General features: G+C 38.5%; 1 protein-coding gene across 1 annotated transcript in view; it reads right to left on the bottom strand.

The window, feature by feature from the left end:
• Positions 1–20876: 20876 nt before the first annotated feature.
• MCCC2 (methylcrotonyl-CoA carboxylase subunit 2) overlaps positions 20877–25108 on the bottom strand; it is an 81676-nt gene continuing 77444 nt past the window's right edge. Inside the window, exon 17 of the mRNA XM_081310185.1 lies at positions 20877–24083. Coding sequence (XP_081166311.1) covers positions 23966–24083 — 118 coding nt within the window. The 3' untranslated portion in view covers positions 20877–23965. The remainder of the gene's footprint in view (positions 24084–25108) is intronic.

Below are 25108 nucleotides of genomic sequence, written 5' to 3'. Positions count from 1 at the left end.
TGTGTATGAGGGTGTGGTGCAGTATATAACACACAGCAGCCCTCAAGGTTTGATGGAGGGAAATGGGACTCTTGGATGGAACACACGGCAAATCCTCTGTCACACAGTCACAGGATTTAAGCAGACTTAGCCAAAGCCCGCATTGTTCTACTCACTCTCTTGTCTTTCTAAAAGAACAGGATAAGGAGGAATCCCAACTGCATTTTCATAGAAAATCCTGAATTTTTTATGTTAAAAGCTATTCATGAAAAATGGATAAACAGACTTAAGACTCAGAAAGTATACTTTATTTGCTATTCTTTGATCTATTCATTTTCTTTTTTTTTGATCTATTCATTTTCTATCATCCATGAATTTTGTATTTCCCAGATCTTTCATAAATCATATGGGTTATCATTAAAAGGATTATATATTTAATAACTTCCAGTGTGAAATTCTGTGAAGTTTGGTATAAGCCTAGAATTCACATTTTGCAGTATTCCCTTTTAGTTTACCATACACTAATTGCTTTCTCTCTTCCCTGTCTTAAGTGGGCTATTTTAAACTAAAATAGGTAGCAATAGAAACCAAGTAGATCTGTGGGAAATATAACTGTGGATATTTTATTTTATTGGGGTTGGGGAGGGGTGAACTCAGGGACACTGGACCACTGAGCCAAATCCCCTGCGCTAATTTGTATTTTTTTTTTATATTATTTAGAGACTGGGTCTTACTGAGTTGCTTAGCACCTCACTTTTGCTGAGGCTGGCTTTAAACTTGTGATCCTCCTGCCTCAGCCTCCTAAGCCTCTGGGATTACAGGCAAGTGCTACCGCGCCCAACAACTGTGGATATTGGATATTGTTATTAATTTATTGTCAGTTATTAATTATAGAAATCATAATCTTTATCACAACAGTGACTGACAGGATATTTCTGGATACAGAATAGGCAAAAAGAAGGAGGAAAATTATTAGACTTAATTAAAAAGCACAATTTGGGGGTAGGGGGTCATAGATCAATGGTGGAACACTTGCCTACCATGCACAAGACCCTGGGTTCCATCCCCAGGTGTCTTTCAAACTATTCCAGAGACTAGGGATTCAGGTGGAAGTTAAGAGTTGCACTAAGTGTTTACAGGCTGAGGCTACTTCCCTTTCCTTTTCGATCATATTGCAAATGCTCTTCTTGCCCCCCAAGGCACCACACCGCCATAGCGTTAGCCTGGCCTGGGTGCTGCAGAGCCCTTAACCCACAATACCCAGCATTACAAGGCAAATCTGGAATGAGTGCTACTATTTGCACCCTTTTCAAGATGAGGGAAAGCAAACTCAGGTTGGGACTACAAAGCCAACCAGGTGAGCGGACTCCAAAGCCCAGGACCAGCAGAGTGCCCAGCACCACTTCAATGTTTTGGGTAGAACTGGGGTAGGAAGACCAAGAACTCAGGTGGGGCTAAGGGAAAGTCTCCCATCTGAACCACACCCTCTACCCTCTGGGCCTTGGAAGTGAAGCATAAGAGTCCAGACCTGCCAAAAGGGATGCCATCTTGGTCCCCAGTAACCCACCTGAAAAAGAAATGGGCCTAAGTCTGAATCTCCAAATTCCATCCTTTAGGCTCCCAAAAGCTGAAAACATATTGAGGGAGATTATTGAGCCTGCCCTGGAGGAGGACTTTAACATCAGACAGTCCTCATTCTTGGTGCTAAACACATTTCCATCAAACCAGGACTTTCTGCTGTTGCCTCACCCCACCCCCAGTGAAGTCCTCTTTGCTTCTACCTGTCCCTTTTTTCTTCTCCTCTATGATTCTTCACGAACTTGACATTTTTAAATACTTCACCATTTGTCTAAAACTTAGTCGTGCCATCAATAATTCCTTGAGCTCTTTGATATATAGACAATTAAATAGTTCTTGGCTCAGTAATAAGACTCACTATGTCAGACTGAAAAAGAAATACTGTTTCAACACTTCTTGCACCCACAAAGCACAACTCTTTCAAGTCTGCAGCAAATGTCCATGGTTAAATGTCCATCGAATAAAAGCAGTTTTTAATTTCTTCTAATAAACCCTAATTCTTGGCACAAGAAAAACTGCTCATGTTGACAACATTCCTGTAAACTTTTTCCTGTTTGTCTCCATATGTATCACATAAAGTGAAATGCTCAATATGCATTCATTGACAGAGTGAGGAGACTTTTAATGAACCCTTTGAAAGCCAAAGACCCTCTGAATAACTCTCTTAGGGACAATGTGCATCTCTGAGGAATTTTTCCATTAGCCATGGATCATCACCACGCTAAAAATTTATTGTTTTTCTCTGCATATGACTCTGTGGAAGAAGCATAACATGGTGCTTTGGCATTAAACAGGCCTAGATTCCAACCCAATCTAGCAATTCTACACCCCCATGTGTTCATAAAGAGCCATGTGTATGAACAAAGATTGCAGTAGTGTTTTAAATAGAAAAACATAGGAAAATCCTAAACATCCATCCCTGCAGAAATATATGAATATGGTGGGTTAGTGCAGAAGAGTCAAAAGTAGTGATCTAGATAATGACTACAGCTCACAGTTTTTAAGTGCTCACAGTGAAAGAAGCAGACGAATTTCTGTTCTACAGCTAATGATTTCAAGTTCACCCTTGCAGCCAGGTTGATCATGCTTTCTTGAGAACACAAGAGGAATTTCAGTGGAAATGTGCACCACCAATGGATATAAACAATTCACAAAATATTTGTCTTAGAGATGGACCGCCAGGGGCATCTTTAGTAACAAGAACAAATACCAGTTATTGAGTACATCCTTTGCCAGCATGGTCCTAAGGGCTTTACGTGTTTTAACCTAATTAATGAGTCAATAAAGTGGACATTATTAGAATCCACATTTCACAAATAAAGAAATTAAGGCACAGAGAAGACAAAAAATTTGCTCAGGTCACCCAACTAGTAATGGTATAGCCAGATTCAACTCAGGCAGTCTGGCTCCTGATCTTGTGATCTTAACCAATATGGATAGACGTCAAATAAAGAAAGTGGGGGGAAAAAGCAGGATGGATAATTTTATGTAAGCCATCATCTGTACAAACTTTAAAAGCACATGTAAGCCTGGGGTTGTGGCTCAGAAGTGGAGCACTTGCCTAGCATGAGGCACTGGGTTCGATTCTCTTTTATATAAATAAATAAATTAAATTAAAGTCCATCAACAACTAAAATATATGTTTTTAAAAAAGCACATGTACATTAGGATAATAACATGTATTGGCTCCTAATATATAAATATATTATTTAAAAATATTTTTCAGTGGATTGGAAAGAGCTATATCTAATTCCTGAGGGTAGTTCATTGAGGAAAAGAGATGAAGGAGGTAATAAAAAAGATTTAATTTTCCCTCTAATGTTTTATGTCTTTACAAAAAAAAAAAAAAAAAAGCTAGGCAGGCTTGGTGGCACATGCCTGTAGTCATGGCTACTCAGGAGGCTGAGTTGGGAGGATCATTTGATCCCAGAAATTTGAGACCAAACTGGGCAATATAGCAAGACACTGTCTAAAGAAAATAATTAAAAAGCTGTAAAGCAAATAAAAATTTCTAACCTAGTTAATTCTTGTTGCTTGAAATATAGGTGTTCATTGTATTATTCCTTGGATATTTCTAAATTTTTTAAATTTCTCAAAATCGAAAAAATAAAAATTAAACAAAATTAAAAACATGCCTTAAATTTTACCTGCATTGTTGAATAGTTAGGATCTTGAGTGAGCTCTGATCTGAGTCTCAGGATCTGAGTTTATAAAAGAGAGACACTAAGGATGTTAAGGCCCACACCTCCCAGGGTTATTACAAACAATCAACCAGGTCCTACACATAAGTACCTTGCTGGTGCTACAGAAATGGTAGGTATTATTTTTGAGACTGAGTCAGCCCAGACCTAACATAATAGGGACAAAATTGGCTGAACAAATGAGAGGACCTTGGAATTATGGGATTGATTTCTTACCATTTTGCAACATGAGAGGTGCTTTTAAAAAATGAGAGAAGCGATAGAAGTGTTCTGACTTCATCAGAAAAGAAGAAAATCAACCTAAAAATCAAAGTCTTTCTCCTCGTGTAAATCTAGAAGAGAAGCTAATTTCAAACTGAGCAGTCATTCCACAAATACATATGGTCCTCTGAATGCCATTTATTTTTCTTTCAGCACACCCCTTCCTGCGCTGGAAAACCCACGCTTCTAGAAGTCGTGATGCAGGCAAGAGCCCAATTCTCTCCCTAGGTACTTCTTCCATGTGCTCCCTGGCCTATGAGCCACAGGAAGACAACCTAGGGGGACATTTGCTCTAGACCTAGAGTGGAAGAGAAGCAGGGAAATTCAGAGTTTTCTCTGGCAGCAGCCGCCATGGCACTCAGTGTGCAAGTGACTGCACTAATCACACATGCAGGTGGCAGCACCCTGATCCAAATGCTCCCTTGGTGCCAGTTCTGTCACCCAGCTGCCCTTGGTTCCCGCCCATCCTTGAGGCTTAGTTCTACTGGCTTTGTCAATTGTAGGAACAAACAAGTCTATTTGGTTTTCTTTATTTACAATCAAGAATACCAATGATATATTTTGGTGACTATAATTAATGACAATATATTATGTTTGAAAATTGTCAAGAGAGTAAATTTTCATTGTTCTCACCACACACACAAAAAAATAGGTGAGGTAAAGAATATGCTAATTAGCTTGATTTAACCATTCCACAACGTAGACGTATATCAAAATATCATATTGTACACCATAAATATATATATATATATAGTTTTGTTAATTAGAAAAGAATGAATGGGGTTGTGGCTCAGTGAAAAAATGCTTGCCTGGCACAGATGAGGTACTGGGTTCCATCCTTGGCACCACATAGAAATAAATAAATAAATAAAAGCTATTTTGTCCATCTACAAATAAAACCAAAAATTTTCAAAAGAATGAATGAATTTTTATTTTTTCATTTGTTATATATATATATATATATTACAGTAGAGTGTATTGTGACATACATACATGGAGTATAACTTATTCTAATTAGAATCCCATTCTTGTGGTTGTACATGAGGTAGAGTTTCACTGGTGGTGTATTCATAGATGAACATAGGAAAGTTATGTCTTCCTCATCCTACTGTCTTTTCTATTCCTATCCCCACTCCCTTCCCTTCATTCCCCTTTGTCTAATACACTGAACTTCTCTTCTTCCCTTCTCTCTCCCTTATTGTGTGTTAGCATCCATGTATCAGAGAGAATATTCAACCTTTGGTTTTTGGGGATTGGCTTTTTTCACTTAGCATGATAGTCTCCATCCATTTACCAGCAAAAGTTATAAAGTCTGAATGAATTATTTTTAAAAGATCCCTAAGGTTACATCTTATGATGCGTAATATCCTGTAGTCCGTGTAGAAGAACTACTAGTATATCTGTTAAGGTTTTGGAATCTAAAGTTATAGGTCTGACTTTCATCTCTGCTACATATTGCAATTAGACCTTAAGTAAGTTATTTAGCGTATTTGATCCTTGGGTCCTTTATCTGTAAAAGAGTACTCACCTTGTAGAAATGTTTCGAGAACTAAGCAAACTAATGCATGCAGCAGTGGCTACTTTGCAGAAAGAGCTCCATCAATGGTAACTGTGAAGAGGATAATGAAAAAGATGGAAAAGAAGGAGAAGTAGAAAAAGGAGGAGAGGAATGGATTCTGTCCTCATGAAGTCACAGGAGGAATATTTTAAAATAAGTATATAAAAATTAATGCTATAGGGGCTGACGTTGTGGCTCAGAGGTAGAGTGTTCACCTAGCATGCATGAGGCACTGGGTTCAATCCTCAGCACCACATAAAAATAAAATAAGGATACTGTGTCCACCTAAAACTAAAAAGTATTTTTTTAAAAAATTGATGCCATAAGGACTTTTCAAGAGAAGCACTAATACTAGATTGTACTTACCAGAAACAACCAGAATACTTGACAAAAAGTATTTTGAATATTAGGCAGTACAGGGTTATGATCTTAGACAGGAAAAAAATCTGCAAGCAATTCCTTTGACCAGAGCCAGAACAGGAAGGGGAGACCAAGCAGAACACAGAGGCCACCCTGAGCTGAAGATAAGAGCTCAGAATATGACAGAAAATTCCAACTGGGTATAGTGGCACATACCTACAATCTCAGCAACTTAGGAGGCTGAGACAGGAGGATTGCAAGTTCAAGGTCAGACTGGGCAATAGTGAGAACCTGTCTCAAAATAAAAAACTGTAAAAAAAAATTTTAAAGCCTGAGTATGGCTGGGATATAGCTCAGGGGTAAAATGCTGGCCTAGTATGTGTGAGGCCCTGGGTTCAATCCCCAGCACCACAAAACAGTAATAATAAAGGACTGAAAGAGCTCTGTAGCTCAGTGGTAGAGCATCCCTGGGTTCAATCCCCAGTACAAAAAAAAAAAAAAAAAAAAAATTTCAGAAAATTCCAGTAAGCAAAATGAAGTACACTTCACTGTTGTGCCACTGCTCATATTCCCATGTATATTGTTCCAGGGTCTGTCTATGATTAAATATATATGTCTAGCCAGGCGGCACAGGGGCACATGCTTATAATTCCAGTGGCTCGGGAGGCTGAGACAGGAGAATTGCAAGTTCAAAGCCAGCCTCAGCAACTTAGTGAGATCCTTAGCAACTCCGTGAGACTCTGTCTCTAAATAAAATACAAAATATGGCTGGATATGTGGCTCAATGGCGGAGTGCCCCTGAGTTCAATCCCCAGTACCAAAAAAAAAAAAAAGTATATGAAATATATGTATAATTTTTATAGAAAAAAATGATATTAAATTGCATATATGATTCCTTAAACTATTTTTCACTTAATGTACAACAAATGTATTTAAATATACTTCTGCATTATTGCAAACAGTTGCACATATGGTATTTTATTCTAGGGATGTACATATTTAACCAACCGTTTCTTTCTTTCCCCAAAAAGGAAGGTGAAATGGAAGCATTTTCAGAAAAATAAAAGCTGAGAACTTGTTGCTAGCAGATTTACACTACCAAAAAATACTTCAGAAATTTCTTCTGACTGAAAGAAAATTATTCCAGATCTCAGATCTACACAAAGGAAAGAAAATCATCAGACAGTAAATATTTGCATAAAAATAAATACTTTTTGTTGAAATTTCACACTTTTTATCATTCACAGTAGTAATAAAATAATAAAGCAAATAATAATAATAATGTATTATGTGGGGCTTATAATAAATGTAAGACTATGATGAGAAAGCACAAAAGATGATAGAAAATGGAAGAAAACCTGTAAGATACTTATATTATTCATTAAGGGGCATAATATTTGAAGGAGAATGTGGTAAAATGTACATTATTACAACTAAATAATAAAAACAAAAGAAACCTAGAGCAAACACTAAATATTTTTTTAATATAAAAGAAAACAATAAACACCTGATTCAACACAATAACTAGTATTTAAAGAAAGGAAGGATCATTGAGAGATGCAGCCAAGTTTCCCCAGTATTTCACCTCCCGCTATTCCAGAAATAAAATGACCTCTAACAATTTGACTCTGGTCTAGTGCCTTGGTCTCACCCTTGAACTCAAAGTATGGAAGTAAACAAACCCACCTGAGGAAGCTCCTAAAGAAGCTAGACATAGACAAATAATCCAGAGGGTCCAAAGAGAGACTGGATGAAATCCAAGTACCCTCATGATAAAAGGCGCACGGCCTAACCCAAAAGAGCGTGGCCTAAAGATTTGATGCCAATCAACTTTCTTACCACTTAAACAACTTGAAACCAGTGAAGAGATATTTTTAATTCACTTTTTACTATAGTTTGATACATCAATAACCAAGGGAATTGTGCTAACATTTTTCAAGGGATCAGTTCTTCCAAGGTTCAGATCCTTCACACATCCGTGTGTCCATAGAGAAAAAAGCAGTGGCTTAGGCTTGAGTGAGCTCTCAGGGATATGCAGTTGTTGATGCCAAAAACACATCAGAGCTCCCCAGTGACGGAAATTACACAGACTTTGTGAATCATCCCATCCTGTTCCTCAGATCCAGGCAGAGCACTCACAAGCCCTCATGCTCAGCAAGGTGCAGCTAGTCACTCATGTCTCTGCTGCTAGGATTTTTAAAACGGTCCTTGAATCTCTCAAGACATAGGTTATTACTTTAGGCACACTATAGATTTCCCTGGTGGCTTTGGGCGAGATACCTGACTTCATAAAAAAGTCTTGCATTAATCACGTAGTAATTATTAATAGCTAACATTTACATAGGGCATAGTATGTGCCCTGCATAGGTTCAGTTAGATTATTATATATAACATGTACATAAATATATAATAAATTTAAAATATAATAATATATAATATATATTCTCTTAATCCTCCCAACAGATAAAGAAACTGGGACAAAGAGACTTTAAGCAACTTGCTCTAAAATTGCAAAACTAGCAAGTGACAGAGCTGGGGATTCAAACCCAAGACACATTCCACCTCTTCACCTGCACACTGGATGGCCTGTGGTAAAGGAATGATTGGAAAAAAATGAATGTCACAAAAGCAGCTTGCTTCTAACAACAATTTCAAGGTAACAATAGATAAAAACTGGAGCATGATACAGGAATCCATTTTTCTTGCTCACATCCCTACTATTATGTCTGTTGACATCATAGCCTCCCCTTGGCTGCCCAAATGTTCATCTGGTAAGCACTTTCCCTAAAAAGTGGTTACAGATAGCTCCCCTACAATCACTCGGGGGGTGTCCATTGGTACCAGATCTGTCCTAGATGCTGACAGTCTATCTAAATTGGCGTTCTTACCCCCTAAGCCATGCATTCATTTGCTCATTCAACAAATATTTGTTGAGCATCTATTATGTGTCAGTGACTAAGAGTACACTGATAAATAGGTAGAGACTCTGTCATTGCAGAACCTACAAGCAAGCAGAAGAGATAGATGTGGAACTCATAATTATTAACTGCTTGAAGAGAGAGAGCAGTTAGGGGAATATTAGGGGAAATTCAGTTGAGCAGAATTTTGAGGGAAAAGCGGGAATCTCTCAGTCAGATGAAGAGAATGAATTCCAGGCAGTACAGGGCCACATACTAAGATTTAAAGAAGGGAAATGGATTTGAGTGTTCCATGATTGTGGGATTGTGGACAAAAGATGGAAGAACAGGTAATTAGGTTAAAAAGATAAGGTGGGCTTTGACTTATAAGATAAGGCCAAATAAGTCACTCACAAAAACAAAATGACAGAAAGGAACACAAAAGGCATAATCCAGCAAAACAAAAAGTAGAAGAAGGAGGTCAACCAGGGAGTTGCAGACGAATTCATCAGGGTGGAGAGCACTGGAAAGGGAGTTGATGTATCCAGAGGGTAAAGGAAGTCAAAGTCTACACACAGAGCTCTTGACAGGCCACTAAGCTTGGGGTGTCCCAAAAGCAGAAACCAAGACAAAGATTTGAATGCAGATAGTTTATTTGGGAAGTGATTTTTTAAAAAGCCATAATGAGGAAGTGAACAAATTAAGATAGGAAAGAAAGAGGACAAAAGCCAACAATTGGCGGTGGGCCACAAGAGCTCAATTCCACCTGCGGATGCAGAACACGCCTCAGTAGCCTCATAGCCAGACCCTGGAGTTGGAATATTCATCCAATGGCTTCTAGCTCTCTCTGGCTGAAATCTCTCTAGGGGCATGAAATCCCTAGGACTAGCAGATGGCCCCAATATACTGTGCAAAGCTCCCAGGCACAGGAGAAGCCTCCAAGCACAGAGGCAGGGAGAGGCAGGGACCTGAGGTAGGGAACTGTCAGAATGTACCGGAGCTCTGACAGTGGGCACACTTGGAGGTGGGCTGCAGGGCTGTGGTGCCAGGCATCATAGTCTCTGCGCCAACAGGCTCCCAGCTCAGTGTCTGGAGTGGACAAGGTGCAGCAAGGAGATGTGGGGCACGAATGCACCAAAATTCAGCTCACAAGCGAACACTCCCTCATAGCCCACTGTGCAGAGCCCCAGACACCGAAATCTGATGACCCTCGTCTTTCTGCTCTTACCCACCCCAGACTGAAAGGCTGGAAAGTAAAAGAGTAGAAATAGCACATTCAAATATGTTCCCTCCAAAATCCTAAAAGGCCTGCCAAGTGTTGTGCATCCTTTTATTGGTAAACAATGAAATGTACAGCAACCTTTTACCTTAGACATGAGCTGTCAGGACTGAATCCCCAGAAACTTCAGAGGAAAAAGGCCCCTAAATTTTCATGGGATTTATCTCCCACCCTCTGGTTCACATAGGTCTTATTAAGCTATCCCAAGAACTTGTTTGTTCCCGCTCATCGGGTCTTATTAACATCATCACTAAAACAGTGGTCAATGATGATGTTGTGTGTAATGTCAAAATGTCCAAGCTTTGGTGGATTGTATTTCAACAAAGTGGTCTAGTCCTGAGGCAAGAAGGAAAATATACCATTGGTTTTACCAGGTAAAAGCAAATTGCTACTGGTGATCCTTAAAAACTGAAAAAAAATGTTTTCTGGGTCAATATCTGCATATTAGGTACTAGCTGCTGTATGAATTTGCTCTAGTATATACCATACCTTGAGGACAGGTGAGATGGGAGTCATTCTCCAACAATTCTTTTGCCTTTGCCAAGGCCAGAGAGGCAAGTTAAATGCAGGTGTGGTAAGTATCGGCACCTTGAATTTTTTAAGTCGTCAATTGCAGAAGAGTTGGCGCACTACAGTTGGAGAAATAAAAGATGCAAGGTGTCACCCTCTTTGTTTTATTTGTCCATTAACCATTTCTATGTTTGTCATGGTTTGGATGTGAGATGTCCTCCAAAAGCTCATGTATGAGACAGTGCAAAGTCTAGAGGGGAAATGATTGGGTCATGAGAGCCTTCATCAGTGAATTCATCTCCTAATGGGATTACCTAAGTGGTAACTGAAGGCACATAGGGTGTGGCTGGAGGAGGTGGGGCATTGAGGACGTGCCTTTGCTGGATATATTTTGTATCTGGTGAGTGAAGCCTCTCTCTCCCCGCTTCCTGATGATCATGTGATGATCCCTCTGCCACACTCTTCCACCATGATGTTCAGCCTTACCTCAAGCCCTGAGGAATGGAGCTGGCTGTCCGTGGACGGAGTCCTCTGAAACCATGAACCCTCAAATAAACTTTTCCTCTTCTAAAATTGTTCTTGGCAGGTCTTTTAGTCATAGCAATTTAAAAACCTGACTAAAACAATATATTGTTTGATTTTTTTTAATTTAAAAAAAAATGGGCTGGGGATATAATCCGGCAATAGAGTGCTTTCTTAGCATGCATGAGGCCCTAGGTTCAATCTCCAGTACCACCATGAAGAAAAAAAGTTAAAAAGTTTAAGCCAGGCTCTAAACACTTAGGGATGCCAAGAAAAGGCATGCAAATGTTAGCCCTAAGCCAAGAAAAGTACTGAAGCAAGGGAAAGTGGTATTATCAAAAACTATCTTTAAGAAAGGTGGGGGGCGGAGGGCTGGGGGTGTAGCTCAGTGGTAGACCACTTGCCTAGCACATGTGAGGCCCTGAGTTTAATCCTCATTACCACATGAAAATAAATAAATAAAGGTATCTATGACTAAATAAATAAATAAAAGTTCATGGGAATGTGAATATGAGAGCATTACAGGCTGGAAGAAGGGTTAGACAGAGGACAGTCAAGAATTGAACTGCTATACTCAGGAGTCCCATAACTGGATGGTTCTGGATCTATTTCACATCGCAATTCAGAATCATCCTCACTGAAGTCCCAGAATACGTAAGTTAATCCCTCATCGGCTCTCAAACTCACATAGATTTTTCCTCTTATTCATCTTCCCACCAGTTATCATCATTGCCTGGAATGTAAAGATTGATCAGTGGTGCCATTTGCACTAAGCCCAATCTTTCACTAAGATCCAAAGCATCGAGATGAATGACTGATGTTTAATGGGCTTGGAGTGAAGGTATGAACTGGACAAGGTCATCTGAATGGCCAACATGTTTCATGATGTCTTGGGGACTTCCAGGCACACTTCCCTGCTGGCAGCATGGTTGAGACGTGGAGGGAGAGGTAGTTAGGGTTAACACACTCAAGTCTTGGCAGTTATCCTGAACTTACAGGCCATATTTTAAAATATTCCCCATCAAATCTGATCCCCAAATTTTTATGACAAAAGAAAAGGATGACAATGAATGGAGAAGAGAGAAGTATTTGCCAAGAAAAAAATCCTGAAATGAATCAGTTTCCTGAGTCAGTGTGTCCCCAGTTGTGTTATGCTTACCAAGTACAATCCTCACATCTCTCTCCATAAAAAAAGATAGAGAGAGGCAGGGGAGACAGACCAATAAACAACACAGGCTGAATAAGCACAGAAACCTTGCTCTCAAATGCATGGGGATTGAAAACCCAGGGATCATATTTTTCAATAGTCAGAGGCTAAGCATATCAAATATAATATAGGCATGTGAGTATTTCTTACTTCTAAAGGGGTTTTAGAGAAGTTTATAAAAATAGATTTTGAAGAATTTTTGAGGAAGTAATTCATTCTTAAAAGAAAAGTCTCTCCTCAATCCATTGTGATTATAGAACATTTTAAAACTCTCCCACTGCTTACAGGATATACTGAAGATGGCAGGAGACACCAGTATTAGTAATGGTATTTTAAGCTAAACTAAAAGAAGTGCAATAAAAATGACTGAAGTATTAAATAAATTTACTATCTGAGACAGTGTCAACTCCAGAAGGGCAACCCAAGGACAGTGGTTCTGTGGGTCAGTGATGTGACCCAGGAGTCAGCTCCTTCAACATAATCTGATCCCGAAATGTCAGCTCCATCCTCCTGCGAGTGGCAGTGGGTTCCACCCATCCCAGAGTCATGTCCCCCTGCCACAAGATCCAAAGGAAGAGAGAGAAAGGTTTCTGGCCCTTCCTTGGGACAAGGAAATGTCTTCTAGAATCGCCCCTTAACGGAATTCCCTCCATGCCAGTCCTGGACCAATCACTGGGAAAGAGAATGAGAAACTTAAAAACCCATCAGGTCCACCTGCACCTGTGGCTTGACTGGCTTCTCCAAAGCACATGGATTCATTTGTAGGCACATATAACTGAAGAAAAACCGACTGGGCCTATAGGAGGGACACAGAGAAATGGATGCTGGGTTGACCCAAGTTTCTATTGTAACATCTGCACTGGAAAAATGGCTATGGTTCAGGAAACTAAGTTACATAAATAAATCATCGTGGTCAAAATAGAGAAAATATCTAGCTTCAAATTTTGGAAGAAGATGATAAGAAAATGCCAAGACCTGACAACTACCAAAAAAAAAAAAAAAAAAAAAAGTCCAGTGATTGTATAGGAAAGAAGAGGGCCTAGCCTCTAAGAATTTCCTGGAAGGCTCCATGAAATTTACAGAACTTTACAGAATTCTTCCTGAAGCCGGGTGCAATAGCACACACCTGTAATCCCAATGACTCAGGAGGCTGAGGCAGGAGGATTACACTTTACATACAGCAACGTGAACATTCATAAAAACCCACTGAAGGGTTAATAGAATAAGAAAAATGAGGCTCAGATAGGTTGATACTTGCCCAGCTCACAATCTTAGTAACAGTGAAGGCAAAAATCTTTGTTTTGTTTATTTATTTTTATGTGGTGCTGAGGATCGAACTCAGGACCTCTCATGCTCGAGGGAAGCTCTCTGCCATTGGGCCACAATTAAGAATTGTAAAGGAAAAAAATAAAAATAAAAATAAGAGAGCTCATGTATAATGGCATAATTTGGCGTGAACATACTTTATATACAGAGTTATGAAAAATTGTGCTGTGAGTGGATATTATGAATGTAATTCATTCCACTATTGTCATGTATGTAAGAAATTAAAAAAAAACAGTGAAGGCAAGGTACACACCCAAGTTTATTTGATTTGAAAGTTTGTGCTCTTGGGTCACTCAATCTCTAGTACCTAGATTCTAGAGAAATGGAAAAATTAAGCTAATTAAAGCATGTTCCAAACCAAAAGTTCTAAAGCATTCCAATGTGGTTTTGGTAGATGCTTTCTCCATCTCCAATTAGTTAACCTTTGCTCTACACTCACTCTGACCTGAGAGATCACCTAGGTTATTTGTCCGACCAGCACTGGCATCCTCTACAGCCTTCTACTAAAAGTGAGGCTCACAGACCAGCGACATCACTGAAAGCTCTCTAGAAATGCAGAGTCTCGGGCTCTAACCCATAAATTAGAGCCTGCACTTTTATAAGACCTTGCCATGGTTTCAATACAATTTGTATTGTTCATGAGCTAGAAGCATGGTTCCAGTGTGGCAATGTTGAGAGGTAGTTGGGACCTTGTCTTTAAAAGGGGCTAATGCTGGGCTAGGGCTGGAGCTCAGTGGCAGAGTGCTTGCCTAGCATGTGTGAGGCACTAGGTTCAATTCTCAGCACCACACAAAAATAAAAAACAAATAAAATAAAGGCATGCTGTCCATCTACAACTACAAAAAAAAAGTTAAGGGGTTAATGCTTTTCTCCCAGGAGTATGTTCTTACTCTAATGAGAAGTCCCACAGATTGTTGTGAGCAAATCTGGCAGACCCCCTGAGTCCCCTGCTGCACACAGCCATTCCCTTTTCACCTCTCTTCTGTACTGTTGTGCAACCTGGGGGACTTCTTCAGGAAACCAACAATTTGGACACTCCATCCAAGAGAATCATGAGCCAAATAAACCTCTTTATAAATTACTCAGTTTCAGATGTTTTGAAACAGACTAAGACAGATCTCCAGGTGATTCAAACATTAAAGTTTACAGTTTTTCTCTACTGCATCCCTGACATCTGGGCTCCTCCTTAATCATTCCCAGAACCAGCTATTAACCTCACAGCCCCCATTGCAAAATTCTTGCTCAAACCTCCCATCATTATGCCATCTCAATTTACAAATGACAACCCTTCAGTGCTTGGGAATATAATACCATTTCCCATAGTCCTTTCTCTCTAAGCTACAGGACTACTTCTTTTAACATCTAAGATCATGCTCTTTGTGTCCTCCAGATTAGTGGCACCCAACTTAAGATATACTTTATGACCACCTGAAAACATCCAGGAATGGATCCCAGAACCTATATATTTTGCATACTCCCCAAGTACAGCCAAGGCTCAGTTACCAGGCCTCAGAACCACTGCCCTGAATGCCCTCCAGTTTGTTAATATTCTTCATAGCATTGTTTTCATAGAACTGAAAACAATGGTCATCCCAAACAATAGGGATGGTCTAATCATATGGCCCACGATTAAGACTTTTTAAAATTAATATAGCCTACAGTGTAGATAGTTGTAAATAAGGAGACCCATTGTCTACTAATCCATGTCCAGCTTGTTGAGAACCAAAATTCTAGGGCCTTTCTTTCTTCCTATATCAAGTCCTACTAAAAAGCTGGTTCTACACATAAGCACTCTATTTTTTCCTGAATTTAGATGTAGGATTCTGTATTCGATACTCTCAGTTTTCATCTTGTTGTTTTGAACTCCTGGTTTAACCTACCCAGCATTTTGAATTGTATTTCATCCTTTTTGGGGAAACAGTGAGCTGGGAAAATGGGGTTCTAGTAAAGATATATGTGGGTAAAATCAGATTTGTTTGAGACAAATGGTTCAAGTGGCTATATGGAAGACTCCGCCTCACCACAAAAATGTCCCTGATATATATTTGTTGAGTTAACCAGTGATTCAATGACTGATGGCAGAAAGAGAGATTGGTTAGGAGGCTCTGATATTGATCAAATAAGCATGAAAGCCTATGTGAAGGGGAGTCCAATGATGAAGAAGGAGAATTTAGGGAACTTTGTGAGAGGTGGAATCACTAAGATTTATTGGGCAATTAGATGTCAGGGTGAGAAAGAAAAAAAAAAAAAAAAAGCTCAATGACATCCCTGTTCTGAACTAAGCAATGAGTCACTGAGAGCAGAATTAAATGCACATCACCACAAATGTATCTGATCAAAGGTAATCCCTGAAGATATTATGACCTTGAGGATATTATGTTAAGTGAAATAAACTAGACACAAAGGGATTACTGTATGATTCCATTTACACAAGGTGCCTAGAATAGGCAAATCCACAAAAATAGAAAGAATGGTGGTTACTAGGGGCTGGAAGAAAGGGAGAAAGGGGAAGTTATTGGGCAAGAAGGGGGAGTTAATGGGCAAGAATTTCAGTACTCCTGGGTGGCCCAGTACCCATCCACCTTCAGAGAGTCCTGGAGATGACAGGTGGTGATTGCCCAACAATGCACATGTACTTAACGCTCTGAATTGTACACTTAAAAATGGTTGCAATGGTGAGTTTTGTTATGTATATTTTACAATTAAAAAAACTCAAAACATAATAATCTCAAGTTATCAACCATCCATTTGAGTGACTAATATTTCCCTTTTAAAAAGTCTAGTCATGGTTGATTGGAAATGAGGAACTAACAGGAGTCCTCAGAGACCTAAGTGTCTGTTTAGCCCACTGAGAAGTTACAGCACAGGCACCAGAGCAGAAAGAAATGACTCAGAACAATCCTGTGGAAGCAAAATGTCAGGGTTGTTATGGCCCATTACGTAAAATACTTGTTTTTCTTGTTTGTTTTTGCTCTGATCTTATTTCTGTCCATCACCATGGATAAATCTCATTAGAAATTTCTAGCTCTTAGTATCCACTTTCAGCAGTTAGCTTGAAGTGAAATAGGGAGAGAAATCAAAATAAGGCAAACTTTTATCTGAGCTAGACTTAGAAAATGTAAGACACAATATAAAATCCAAGACGTTAAGTTCATGGAAGTGTCTTGGAGGGAAGGGTTGCCCCATTTGGAAATCAACTGATAGTCTAGTCTTCCCCTGTGAAGTGACTCTCAGCTTGAGAACTGGAGTCAATTGAGAGCACTTTAAAAATGTCTGAAACTGGGCCTTAGCCTGGAAAAGTCTGATTTATTTCACCTGGAGTCCAGTGAGGCATCATTATTTTTCTCAATAAAATTTATTCAGGTGATTCTCATGTGAGCTTGGGATGTGAATCTTTGATGTTTTGAATTCTTGCTGAGAAGTTAAAATAAATTCACTCCACCCCAAAAATGAGGGAAAGATACAATTATTTTTTTAAAAAAGGTACAACAAAAGTATTAATATTACCAAAGCAGAAATTCATCCTAGAATCAAACTTTTGGAGCTAGGAAAGAATTTAGAGATCATCTAAGACAGTGGTTCTCAAAATGTGGTCCCCAGGCCAGCAACAGCAACACCTGCCAGAAACTTGGTAGAAATGTACGTTCCAGGGCTCACTGCAAACCTATGAATCAGAAACTGGTTCACAGCCAAGCGCTCTTTGTGTTATGAAGAAAGACCTGGGCACCTAGAAAGAGGGAAGCAAAACAACTGCTTGGCCCGAGAGGCTGATTTTGGTTCCCTTTCTTCTTCCTCAGGTTCACACAACTTTTTAGTAATAGAACGTGGACTGGTCTTCTCAGTCCAGTGTTGTTTCCATACTGTGACCTCCCATACATTCATGCTGGGTCTTCACAACTTGCTAATGTGACATGGTCACTTAGATACAACTGTTATGGGCCAGGCTATATGGGCAATGACCAAACAGACTCCATATTACCCTGAGACTCCATATCACATAAGACATGCTTCTCCCTTGGGAAAGCCCCACCTCTGCACCCATTAATATTTACCTAGCATAGCATACTTGGCAACCCAAAATAGCAATTCTTATACAATGTAAAATTGTTCTCTTTGCTTTCCATTTTTCTTGGGCAATGTACCTTGTCAGAGATTGTCTAGACGTTAGTAACCATTCTCTAACTTGTACTCCACTAGTGTCATTTTGACCCACTTCCCTTCTGCTTGCTTGCTGCTATGCCAACCTGGAAAGTCCTGTGGGAAATACCAATGTATCCATTGTATTGTCTCGCAGACTGCTCAATCCAGCTTCTGTACCTGCTTGCTTACAGTTACGTCAACCCAGATGTCGTTTTTGCCTTTAAATATCCTAAAATGCTCAGGCTTGGGGCTGCTCCTTGCAGAGACAGTTATGGGTCCTGCGGGGAGCAGTCACTGGCTGGTCAGCTAAATAAAGACTCTTTAATTTGGACAAAACTGAGACTTGGTGTGTTTTCGGAGTGACCTGCCCCACAACACAACTTTTAACCATTAAAGGAAACAATGGTTTATTCTTAACAACTTAATTCTATCGAAACTATTTCAGTAGTTTTGAAAGCACCAGGGTCATGATAATATCCAACAATACCTGTAGCATAAAAATACAATTATAGAACAGAATTTAGCAAAAAGTCTATACACTTTGACCCAACTATCCCACTTGGAGAAATTTACCCTAGGAAAATAATCACATAATCACATGTATGTAAATAAATAGGAAAGATGTTCATTGCAACATTACCTGAAATACTGTAAGTGGGGAATAAGAAATAAGCAGTCTGTAACAATAGGGGAGCAGTTACATGACATCTGTACAATTTAATACCATGCAATATCAAAATTGGCAGAAGAAATATTAAATGACATGAAAACATGTCAATATATTTATAATACATTAAGTAAAAATGCAGATCACAGAGTATGTTGGAATACATCATCTTTCCAACACAAATTCTTTTTTAAAATTTTTTATTGGTTTTAATTAGTTATACATGACAGTATAATGCATTTGGAGTTGGAGAATATCATATCTTAGTATGAAATAAGCCAATCCCCAAAAAACACAGGCCAAAAGTTTTCTCTGATATGCAAATGCTAATTGACAATAAGGTGGGGTCTAGGGAAGAAGAGAGTGACTTTAGATTATGTAGAGGGGAATGAAGGGGGGAGGGAATATGGGGATAGGAAGGACAGTAGAATGAAACAGACATTATTACCTTATATACATATATGACAGCATGACCAATATGATTCTACAATATGTACAATCAGAAAAATGAGATATTATACCCCATTTATTTATGATATAGCAAAACAAATTCTTATAAGTAGAAAAAAATACAGAAAACATTAATAGCAGCAGTTCTCTCTGGGTGGTAGGATTATGGAGATTTTTGTTATTGCTATTTTTCCCTTATTTTTTTCACTTTGTCCCCCTAAATTTTCCGTAATAAAATTTTAATTATTTTAAATCAAGTTATTTTTAAGTCATTGTCTTATACAGGGATGTGATTAATAGAACTATAGTTGAAAAATGTTGAATACATTTCCTACAGAGATGTCTTGCTATTAGTCTACTTGTTTTTTACGTTCACTTCTTAAATTAATACTTACTGAATTACATGTTTAAAATTATCTTTTTTCCAACTTAATTCTAACAAGTTGTTCTGGGCACATTTTCCCTTTTTGGTAACTTCTTTTTGAAATCACAGCCTTCTAAGATCTTAATCGTCCTCAAAGACACCTAAGGAACACCACAAAACTATTATCTGGGTCACTTTTGAGAGAGCTGACAAACTGAACAGCTGAGCTATTGTGGGCACAACAGCAAATATAATCATCCCTGCCCTAGAAAGCCCTCCCCCCTAACCCGTGTCAATTAGATCTCTCTAAAAAATGCTAATGTGGATTTTATGATTGGTATCATACTGAAATCTACATTAAAAGTTACAAAGCAGGTATCTTGGATACTGGCTATTAAAAATTATCAAAAGCTGACACATTAAAAGTACTCAGTCCAGGGGCTGGGGTTGTAGCTCAGTGGTAGAGCACTTGCCTTGCAAGCGTGAGGCCCTGGGTTCAGTCCCCAGCACCACGTAAAAATAAAAACAAATTTAAAAAAGAATAATTTAAAAAAGAACAATAATAATATTGTGTCCATCTACAACTAAAAAAAAAAAAAAAAAGTACTCAGTCCATGGTAACAATGAATTCCAGATAGACTGACCATGTACTCCAATCTGCCCAGGTAGTTTCAGTGCAGACCTGACCCCTGTGAGGTCACTGGTAGATCATTTTACTCTCAGACATGTCCCAGTGTGGATGATAAATTACCTTCATTACAGGGCCCATCATCTGGAATGTACATTTGTGTAGAAAGGTAAAAGGTGGAAAGAAATTTCATTTTGCTGTTAACAACTTTATGCTTAGTGTGCTGATCCCAGATATAAGGGAACTTGAAGCCCATTAGTTAAAAACAAACTAATTCTAAGTGTTTTGTGGAAAGGTTTTTTATCAAAACAATACAAAACCTTTCCACAAAACTCTGCAATAAGAAATGACAAAATCATAGAATTTGGAGGGAAATGGATGGCATTAGAGCAGATTATGGTAAGCGAAGCTAGCCAATCCTTAAAAAACAAATGCCAAATGTCTTCTTTGATATAAGGGGAGTAACCAAGGACAGGGTAGAGACAAAGAGCTTGAGAAGAAGATTAACATTAAACAGGGATGATAGGCGGGAGGGAAAGGGAGAGAGAAGGGAAATTGCATGGAATTGGAAGGTGAGCCTCAGGGTTATACACAATTACATATAAGAGGAAAGGAGGGGTAGGAGAAAAATTATATAAGTGGAAGAAACGATTTATAGTAGAGGGGGTGGAGAGAGAGAAGGGGAGGGGAGGGGAGGGGGGATAGTGGAGAATGGGATAGACAGCAGAATACATCAGTCACTAGAAAGGCAATTTGTAAATCAATGGAAATGTAACTGATGTGACACAGCAATCTGTACACGGGGTAAAAATGGGAGTTCATAACCCACTTGAATCAATCTGTGAAATACGGTATATTAAGAACTATGTAATGTTTTGAACAACCAACAATAATAAAAAAAAGTTGATATACACTAAATATAATAAACATTTTTAATGCTATAAAAAAATACAAACTTGGATCATTATTCCTTGCACTTATTTTATAACATATTTAAGAATATGACACTAGGCTATGATTATCTACTTCATTTTACTTAAATTATAATTTGAAAACATTTTGAAAACTGAAAACAAAAGTAATCTTGTCTCTTTATTCTTTAAGTACTGAGAGGCAAATTTAGAGACCAATTAGCTCTCTAATTAGCAGTACAGTTCTTAAAATTTTGTGTAACTCATGTCCTTCTAACTAAATACATAAGTCAAAATGCAAAAAAAAACTATTTTGGTAAAAGTTGCAGTTATTATTGGATAAATTATAAAAATAATCTAATTTAAATGTGGTTTTTAGTGATGGCTGTCATACTTCTAAAAGAGAAAGGAAGAGCACGCCCTAAATAACCAAGAATCATTAACTTAATAGTTCCTACCAAATAAATATCACCTGGATTATATAAAGAAAACATTTTCATTTTCTGATGGATGGAATTTTTAATTGAAAATGTAATATAATCTTATAACTTACTTAATGTGGTGTTTCCACCATCTTGGAGCCTGTGAAGGCCTCCGAGGAACAGGATTCCTAAAAGGCAGAAACATCTGGAACATTCTTGCTAGCTAGAAACAAAGTCTCCAGAACTAAAGGGAGCACATAGCTCTTCTTAAAATTGGAGGTGTTTATGCGTGAGATGGAACTAGATTCTACTTGGGCAAAAGATGAGCTATGTCTACAAAGCAAGAACAAAACAGTGACTCCTGACAGCAAAGTGAACAAAACCAGAGTCCTCTGGGGAAAGGTGACTTATGCCGACGTTAACAGTGAGGTGGCTTGTGCCAAATCCAAAGCAGCCTTCATAACCAAGGCCACTGGACACAGAATTCTTTTGATGCTCTACCCTCAAGGATTTAAACTAATGAAAAATAGTTAAGTGAAAGTGGACTTGTGCTTTTGTTAAAAAAAAAAAAATACCATGTTCCTTCTGAAAATGAAAACTACCTTTCATTCATGATTTTCTGTCTATATGTCACCCCATAAAAAGTTAAATTGACTTCCTGATATACAGGAAGCCTAAACAGAACATACAGACATTTGAAATATTAATTTTATTGAGAAAACATGATAGTTGTATCAAGTTGTATAATCAAACACCTAATTTTAAAATTTTATGTCCTGAGGACATCAATTATAATATGGACATTTTCATTCATTCAACAAATATTGAGCCCCTCAAGTGCCAGGCACTGTAGACACAGGATAAACAGATCCTTGCTCTCGTAGAGCTTACATTCTAGCAGTGGGCAATGTTAAAGAAACATTTATGACACAATTATGAATTTGTGATAGAGGCATATGATGTTTTATAAGAGCACACAGTAGGGAAGCCAGCCCAGTCCAGGGAAGTCACAGAAACATTCCTAAGGAAGTAGTGTTTATCAAAGAGAATCAAGAGCTTAAGCTGAAGGATAAGTGCTGAAGAAGCAAGGGGAGAAGAGTTCAGGTCAAGGGAGCCTTGTATATCTTTTGGTGGAAGAACTTAGGAGGTTCAAAGACCTGGACGTCTAGAATGGCCAGAGCTATTGTCCTTTGAAAAGAGGAGTCAAAGAGATGAGGTTAAAAAAGCAAAGATCAAGCAAGATCATGGAGGCCATTGGGGCCAGCTGGCACTTCACAAGAAACCACTGAATGATTTTAAGGAAGGGAGCAGTCTGACCAGATGTGTACTTTAGGGTGGCCTCTCTAACTCGAGAGGTGAACAGACAGGATGAGGTAAGACCAGATGCAGCAGACCACTCCTAAGGCCCGTGCTGGTAAGAGACAAAAATAAGTGGAGGAGTTCAAGAGACCATCAAGGAGGCAAAGTTATAGCACCTGATGACTGAATTGAGGATCCTCCAAGACAACCAGGTGGATGTCCAGTAGACATGTTTTATAAGAGCACACAAGTGTAGAACCAGGGAAGAACTATGCTAGGAAGAGCCAATGCAGAAATGCATTTAGAGGGGCAAAATGGCCCAGCAAGAATGCACGTGTTTTATGCCATGAGAAATATGTGCATTTAATAATATGGGCCAGGGGCTTGGGGGAGGGGAAAATGGGAGCTGGGGGTAGGGGGAAATGGGAGATGTTGTTTAATGGACACAGAGAATCAATGTGGGACAACGACAAGTTCTAGAGATGGATGGTGGTGATGGCTGCACAGTAATATGAAGGTACTTAATGCCAGTGAACTGTACACTCAAAATGGTTAAAAGGGTTGATTTCTTACATTAAAAAAGGAGATACTTTTGTGTTATTTGTATCTTTTCAGTATAAGAATGTATTTGTGTATTCCTTAATGAAAATTAAGACAAATAATAAAAGTGGGGGAGATCAGGAGATGAAGAGGATTCCACAAGGGAAAGTAAAAAAGAAAGGCTAAAGGGATTGATGGAAAATCTAGAGGGTTGACTATGAAAGCCAAGGATGCAGTTCAAGGAGGGAGTGTTCAATCCAACAGAATGCTACTGAAAAGTTAGATAAGGCTGGGAAACACTCCACTGGCTTCAGCAACATGGAAAGCAATGGTAACCGGACAGAGCTGTTGGCGGAAGCCAGAGAGGGGCAGAACAAGGAGAGAATAGGTTAGAAAGCAGGGCCCACAGTGCAGACAGTGAGAAATCTGACTACTATGGGAAGGAGATAGGATGGTGGCTGAAGAGAAAGGTAATAGATGATTCTTTAAAATAACTTAAAATATCATCAAGCCTAATCAGCAAAATAATCATTTCAGCAAATATAAACTTTATATTAATAATCTCAACCACACTGGAATTTATAGATTAAAGAACTTCTTATATTGTTTGTAGGATATAAAGGATAATTAGTCTCTTCATTTCATGGGTGATAAGATTGAGCCACAAAAAAATTTCTCTAAGAAAATTTAAAAGGAATTGATGCTCATCAAATAAATATCCTCATTGATTTTTTTTAAGGTAGAAAAGTACAATGCATTGTGTTAAGAACAAAAAATCACAGAAACACGTTCAAAAAATTTAAAATTTTAAGGTTACATATGATAATTTTTGGCACATGTCCAACAGAACACATTTTATATTCCAGCTACATCCTGAAAACGCCAAAGTCAGTCTTCTGGATGGGGGCGTTGAGGGCTGCACTAATACTGAGACCCAGAACCAATCTGGTGTCCACTGGATCGATAATCCCATCATCCCACAGCCTGACAAAAGAATAAAAACATGGGTTATTATGAACCTACCACCAAGCCACCATTTATACACACCATGAAGAGTCTTCTTCAGGTAATATACGGATCTACTGATTATCATCTTCATTACTTGAATCTCACAACAGAAACCATGTTCAAGAGATGGGAAAAGGGAAAGAAAAATAATGACTTTCACCCCAGGTCACCACAGAATGTTGTACCAAGCTTAAAGTGTTAGGAACTATTTACATAAGAAATCTCAATCCCTATTTTAAATTTTTTTTACTTATTTCAGGAAAAGCCTTCCTGTCCCTTTTCTGCCCTCACAAATGTACAAACCAAGTTGGTGTGCTTCTGCCATTACTAAGGAGAGCCACATGAACCGAGTAAAAATGTTAAGCCACTCTCTTCCCTGGGAAACGTATAATTCTCCAAACCCCCAAACTCTTAAACTATGAAAGTTATGGAATAGGCTTCAATATATTTCATTAGTAAAACAAATGCCTTCAAATGTAGTGCTTTATTCTTGCTATGATAGGAAAACTAATAGTCCACTGATTTCAGAAGAAACATCTAAGTAGAAATTTTAGTTTGCTTTTCATCATCAACCTTCAAATTTATAGAGAAAAAGGAATGAAAAATATTATGTTTTAAAGGTCATTAGGAGGTGGCAGTTTTGCTTTCTTTAAACAAACGGCCTTTTATACCTAGACAACACATCAATTATTAAGCCATTGACAAACAGAAATCAAATCTTTTCTCATAAAATATTCATAATATGGACCCAAAAGTATCAATGGCCAATAAAAAGTCACACTTGTAATCTGTTGACAGGTGAACTGGTCACATCCCTTCTGCAATATGCAGCAGCATGATCCCACAGGCATGGTGACAGAGGGGCTGGTTAATCACATCCATTAAAAGACTGCTCCAGGTAGGAGGTTGTCATCGAATGCCTGATAAAGCTTGACTATAAAAACAACTGAACAGAAGTAAACTAGCAAGCTATACAGGTCACTTGGAAGAATAAGGAAAAT

This window comes from Spermophilus citellus, assembly GCF_964194105.1.
Source record: "Spermophilus citellus genome assembly, chromosome: 1".
Classification (NCBI taxonomy): Eukaryota; Metazoa; Chordata; class Mammalia; order Rodentia; family Sciuridae; genus Spermophilus; species Spermophilus citellus.
The sequence above is the reverse complement of the archived record's forward strand: the minus strand, read 5'-3'. Positions and strand labels throughout refer to the sequence as shown.